Raw genomic sequence first — 6,767 nt, 5'->3', positions numbered from 1 at the left:
ATATATATATATATATGTATGGTAAAAGCATATAAATTCAATAATTGTATATATTTACTAATAAATGTATACAATTATTTAAGGTTAAAGAAAGTTAAGATTAAAGGAAAAAAAATAAAATGAATATGTTTATTATGACTAATAAACAACATTTATAAGCATATATTCTTATTTAAATTTTAGTAAAAGCATACTAATCTAAATTTTTACGTGCACATTTTGATTAAAAAATTATTTACGAAATTAAACTTATGCAATTTAATATTCCTAATTGAAACAATAATAAAATATTGTACTATAATGTTTTGAACAAAAATGTCATAATTATTGATTATATCTAAAATAAATATCTTACATAAAACTAAATAAAGAATTTTTTTTAAATACAAGAAGTAAATAAATATGTTATTTAATGAAATATTTTCTATTTATCAGATCATAATAAACTAAACAAAACAATATTTTTAATCGCATATATATATTAAGTATGGGAAAAAGTTCGTGGCATTTTTCCCGTTAGATTAAAATCCCGTTGGCATTAAAAAAACGCCACGAACTTTTTCCCTCACCTAATATATAATTTGTATACACATTTTACCCAAATTAGAAATAACAAATGTATACTATTACTGATTTTATGCTTTTGCTGTATGACATATATATATTGTTTTTTTCCTTTTTTTTTTTATATCCAGCATAGATTCCTTTTTCAAAGATAGCGTGGAATACATATTTGATTTCTTGTAATGTCATTAATAAGTCTATATATTGGCTTCTTGTACTGATTCTTTCACTAAAATGAAATTCAAGGAAATATGTCTTTTAAAACGAATGGATATGTATGTTGTCATATAATATATACATATGTATGTACAGATATTGACATAGCTACAACATTTTCTTCCGAAGTATCATGCAGCTTCATATTTTTTTGTTATTTATAGATAATTTTGAAATTATAATAAATAACATATGTCTTTGCAAGAATGAAAGAATCTAAATAGACAAAGGAGCTAATTAATTCTATTTGCAATATTACGAAAAAACGATTCTTACAATTTAGTATACTTTATTTTTTATTATATTGTTTTTTAATTGATTCTTATGTTTATATTTTCTATTTAATGTCAATATAAGAATTGCATTTATATTTGAACATTATTTAGCTGACTCAATTTGTTAAATGCAAATATATTTCGATTGAACAAATATGAAGATATGTAAAAAAATATATCAGGCATTCCACTTTATCTTTTCACTTTAATTAAAGTACATGTTTTTTAATGCGATTAATTAAAGTATAACTTATTTTTATCCGAAATTTTTCATTGTCGAGATTATGTAAACAAATAGCAACAGGTTAATATATAAAAATACTTAATACTTATATTTATCCACCATACATATATTAATCCACCAGAATGATTCTTTATTTCTGCAAAGTGGTAATTATAAATACTATTCCGAGGTTGATCTCAAAATTGACTAGTACATTATAATTAGAGTGCTATTTGATTGCAATCAATGGCAATTCAATTTTATCTATCTTGCTTTAATTTATTTTGTTAATAAATATTAATTTGTATTGTATAAATTATTGAGAACGCGACATATAATTGAACATTATTTGATCAGGCAGACCATAATTAATTGGTATTTCATTTATTTGTATATTGATTAATGTATCCTAATCTATATACATATTGTATCATTATTTAATTATTAGAAATATACAATATTTAAGCACGTATGTCTTTGATAATTTTACTGTATAACAATAAAGAGAAGTGTTAATGCTAATTTTTTATTAAAGAGCAATGCTGTGCTTAGTACAATGTAATATTAAAAATCCAATTAAATTAATTGTCATTTATAATAGCTTTTACCCAAGATTACCTTTTATAAATGTCATATTTATCATAGAAATATATATATTTTTTAATATATGAGAGAAATCACACTTATCTACCATATTTTTAATGGAAACTACAAAAACAAGATATTACGCATAATCCTTTAGTATAAGAGGTGTAGCTATTAAAAATATTAATGATATATCTGCGATTTAACTTTATTTCAATACTAAGTACAGGTATTGGTTTTGCATATATTATAAATTTGAGAATTGTGATCATGTGTTACCCCAATATCGAAGATACGTGCCTTTTCCTATATAATATTGTGTATTTCAAATATCTCGTTACACGATAAATTAATGCATTAATCCTTCCACAGTCATTGCCAATAGCATTTATTAATAATATCTGGTCAACGCAAAGCATCTACATTTATGTGGCAAATAACTATTATTATACGTTTATTAACGAATTATGGCGTATCCTATAGAATGGCCTCGGGCTGCTTAAGAATATGTTATCCTATTTGTAACAAATCAGAGAAATTTTATCATCTCTGATCTTTTAAGACATTGATGATTTTTTATATTCTTTTATATAAAGGATATTTAAAAAATCGTACATTTACTTCTATTGTATGATATAAAATATTTCCAATTAACTTTTCATTTACATCTCCTGAGATTGCACAATTAATGTATCCTGATATATTTAGTATTTTGATATAGTATATTTTCAACGAATGTTTAAAATCATTATTAGAATTTGTTTTTGTATTTGTCACATGTTTATCGATATTCGGATACATAAGTGATATTAGAAAGTTATATATATTATATATAAAAGTAATAAAATGTAATATCTAAGATTACCCAATAAACTAATGTATATGAAAATAAGAAAAGAGAAAATATTGAACAATTAAAGGAGAAAGTGAGAGAGAGAGAAAGAGAGAGAGAGAGAGAGAGAGAGAGAGAGAGAGAGAGAGAGAGAGAGAGAAAAGAGACCACGTCATATTAAAGATATCAAAACATGAGGTAAAAAAATTTGCAAATTATATAAATATAACATGTCTTTAAGTGATTATGCTCTTTGCTGCACTCCAACTACGTGCCCGTCCAAGCATCCAGAAAGGATCCTTAGGATATTCAATTAATTATAGTCAATCCATTTTATTTAAAGAATCTAATTTAGAAATTTTTTTAATTTAGATTTTATGGAGGGCAGTAAACAGCTTATAATATATAAACAAAATAGAGATATTATTTAATAATTTTAAGGAGCAATAATAGTAATAAATTCGCATTAATAAATATGTCAAAAATGTCTTGTATATGTTGTATTAATTTATTTCTAAATCCTTGTATACATAAAAGGAATGTTTTTGCCTGTGCGAAAATATATCTTATAGCGTTCACGATGCATGTAACTCGATAGGAATGTGTTATGTGTGAATTGGGCTCTTTTTGTACATTTACACAACACATTCATCCTTTGGTACATCGTATCAGAAATTAGAAATTATTTTAGGCAAAGAATCATAATTTGCATAATTTCTTAAAAAAAAAAAACAGTTATCTTCTTTTAAACAATAACGTTTATGAGCGTGATATGAGATTTCACATCAACATTACACATCCTTATATTTTCATTAATTTTTATAAGAACTTATATGTAATTTTGAAAATATCAATATATGACTTCTATTAGAAATTTTTCTAAGCTCATCACATCATAATTTTATGTGTCATAATCAGTGTGCAATGGTGACAGGATGGTGATGGTTGTTATACATATGACAATTTGATTAATTTATCATGTTTAGTGTTTGTTAGCAACTGCCTTTGTTTTGTTATTTCAGCCCCATGGACCCATCCGTACCCCCCAAGCACCTAGTAGTGAGGTACGTTGTTACATACCATAATACCACTATCCGTATTCTAATTTCACTCATTTATTCCTTGATTTTTCGTACATCCAACTTTTTGTTGTCGATCATTATTAATGTATGACGCGTACTTTCGCGTATATTCGTTTAAATAGAATATAATATTTAATGCACGTTCGTTGATATTTACAATGATCTTTGTGTAACATAATATGCATATTTTGTAAAGTGATTTAATATTGTCCGTCAAAAATATTTGATATTTTAGTTAATTATGCAAACATAAAAATTATATTTTAATTTAAAATTAAAACTCTGTGGAAAGAAATATTCTAATTACATATAATTATCAACATAAAATGATTTGTGTGATATATACATGTGTGAAACATACTGGATTGATTCTTGTCATTTTTGCCTAGTAACTTTCAATTTACTTATTATTTACATACTTCATCAGTCACATATAAATTACAATATTTTTCTCATTATTATTTATTATCATAAAAATATCCCAAAACTTGATATTACGATAGTATATGACTTAGTATACCTAATATATGTTCAAGATTGCAACGATTCACATATAACTTTTGTCTTTTGTGTAACTCACTTTTAAGTGTTCTTTACTTATAAATGTAAATGTATGCAACACTAAAATTGTAATTAAATTTATGACATAAATAATGATTTGCATGTCACGCATGTATGTTATAATTCTCCATAGGGTTTGATTCTGGATGAATTTCCATTTTACATTATATTTTATCTATCGGCAGCTTGCAAAGATTTTAGCATTAACATAAACATTATATCTTAGAATCTCTTTTAAGCGGATTAAGAATTTATTTTTGCGCTACAATCGCAGCAAGCTTGAAGCTTCAATGTATAACATATCACATTCTGCACAAGATCGACATTTTACATGATTCGATATATTTCGTAACTTTTAGTTTGATCCTAATATGCATAAAACCATAATATATTATAATTTCTAATAATAGATAAAAACAGTACCCATGAGAAATATTTAGATAAATTTGTGAATTCGTAAAACACTCTCATAATGTTAGACATAAAAAAAATGTGCAAATGTAGAAGTATTCGGAATTTCGCTACATGATGATGTAGAAGTATTCGGAATTTTGCTACGTGATGGAGAATTTTTTTTTATTGTTGGATTTATACCGCCGTATTAAATTTATTCGTAATTGTGAAACCTGTACTACTGGAATTGCTTTAGATAATTGAACGGGTTTAAGATATCTTTTTGTTACAGCGGAGCTACTACTAACGACGAACAAGTCAAACCGCGCAGTCTACGCTTCACATGGAGTATGAAGACTACCAGTAGTCGAGATCCTAATGAAATAATGTCCGAGATCCGAAAGGTATTGAAAAAGAGAAGCACGTTTATGTTACCGAATGTTATCGAAGGCAATATATTTTACGAATATAGAGACGAGCCTTTGTTTACATCTATCTCTTTGAGACGGATGATATAACATTTATATATGGGAGACTAGATGCGTTATCTTCTTCCAGGTGTTGGATGCTAATAAATGCCAGTACGAACAGCGTGAGCGATTCCTGTTACTGTGCGCGCACGGTGAGGCAGCGACGGACAGCCAAGTACAGTGGGAGATCGAGGTCTGCAAATTGCCACGACTTTCCCTGAACGGAGTACGGTTCAAACGTATCTCCGGCACATCAATCGGTTTTAAAAATATTGCCAGCAAAATCGCGAACGAACTCAAGCTGTGACTGTCGGCTACAGGCGCCCTAGCCGCCAATCGCGCCAACCCATAACGACCTCGTGAACGTAGCCACCAAGTGGCGGTGGTCACCGAGGAGTTTTACTCTTGTTTCTTCTTCTGGGACTCCGACTCCGAATCCGATACCCAAGAAATATTCGTTTAAATGCGATTCCTCCGTCCCAGTCGACGAACATCATTGTCAGGTGAGAGAGAAGAGAGAAAGAAAGATAAAGATCTTCATGTGTTTGTCGTCTCCTCTGCGTTGGAGGTACCGCTATTAACGATTCGTCGAAAAAAGTTTGAAACTGTGATCCGTGATGACTAATACGTATTCAAATACTCCCGAGTGCCAAAATGGAGAACTAGATCGGGTCCTCGTAACGCTTTGCGAGCGAGAAAAAGAGAGGGAAAGAACGAAAGATAAGAAAGACGGTCCAGCTGACCTGATCAACCGTACAAAGAAGCTGGTATTAGACACAATAATCTATATTATTAGTTTTGAATTTTTGTTGTTAACAAGATGTGCATCTGAACGAAAATAATCAGTCATTACAGGTTGATCTGCTTTCCCAATTATCGAACAATTCGTCACATCTGTCATGAAGTATAGCTTCATTTTTAAACAGTATTATATTTCATGTTATTCTTGACGTTGAAGGTAACTGCATTCAAATTGATATGTCTCTAGAATGTTGAACACTTACCGCGTATACTATCGTAAGATGTTGAAAGATTAAAGTAGAATCGATTCAATCAGATTGTTAAATGTGCCTAATAAAACATTTCTCAACTATTTTGTTTTTCATGGCGATAGCGTTCCTTGTATAATAAAACAACGCGATGATATGGAAGATAAAAGAAGCAATACATCTACAACGTCAAGAGATTTCTCTGTAACTTCCTGTTTTTCTTCTAATCTTATGTATCTTGTATGTAAAATTTTACTAATGGAGATTTTGCCTGTAAATAATTTGACAAATTTACAGAACCGAGAAACATGTGTTGCGTTCTGTATCAACGAGAATCTATCATTTACAATGCATTAGCGCCATGAACGAATAATGAATTGAATTATTTCAATGTTGCACAATATGCAACTGTTTATTTTTTTTCGAACGTTTTTATGATATACTTTACCTTTTTTTATCTATAGCATAAGTTTGAAAATACGCAGCACTATAGACATTAGCCAATTATGATTAAAATATGTAATAATTATTGTTATTAATACTTTTATTTTTATCATAGACGACAAGAGAGAGTTTT

At 28.3% G+C, this 6,767-nt stretch overlaps 1 protein-coding gene across 9 annotated transcripts in view; it reads left to right on the top strand.

Moving 5' to 3' along the window:
* LOC108684076 (serine/threonine-protein kinase MARK2-like) overlaps window positions 1-6,686 on the top strand; it is a 103,446-nt gene extending 96,760 nt beyond the window's left edge. For 7 of the 9 annotated variants that reach the window (XM_018188135.1, XM_018188134.1, XM_018188129.1 and 4 more), the window contains 3 exons: window positions 3,718-3,759; window positions 5,024-5,135; window positions 5,290-6,686. In XM_018188135.1, coding sequence (XP_018043624.1) covers window positions 3,718-3,759; window positions 5,024-5,135; window positions 5,290-5,508 — 373 coding nt within the window. In that variant the 3' untranslated portion in view covers window positions 5,509-6,686. The remainder of the gene's footprint in view (window positions 1-3,717; window positions 3,760-5,023; window positions 5,136-5,289) is intronic. The other 2 variants (XM_018188136.1, XM_018188130.1) reach the window with 1 other exon arrangement.
* The last annotated feature ends 81 nt before the right edge of the window (window positions 6,687-6,767 follow it).

Source organism: Atta colombica, unplaced genomic scaffold (assembly GCF_001594045.1).
Source record: "Atta colombica isolate Treedump-2 unplaced genomic scaffold, Acol1.0 scaffold126, whole genome shotgun sequence".
NCBI classification, from domain to species: domain Eukaryota; kingdom Metazoa; phylum Arthropoda; class Insecta; order Hymenoptera; family Formicidae; genus Atta; species Atta colombica.
The sequence above is the reverse complement of the archived record's forward strand: the minus strand, read 5'-3'. Positions and strand labels throughout refer to the sequence as shown.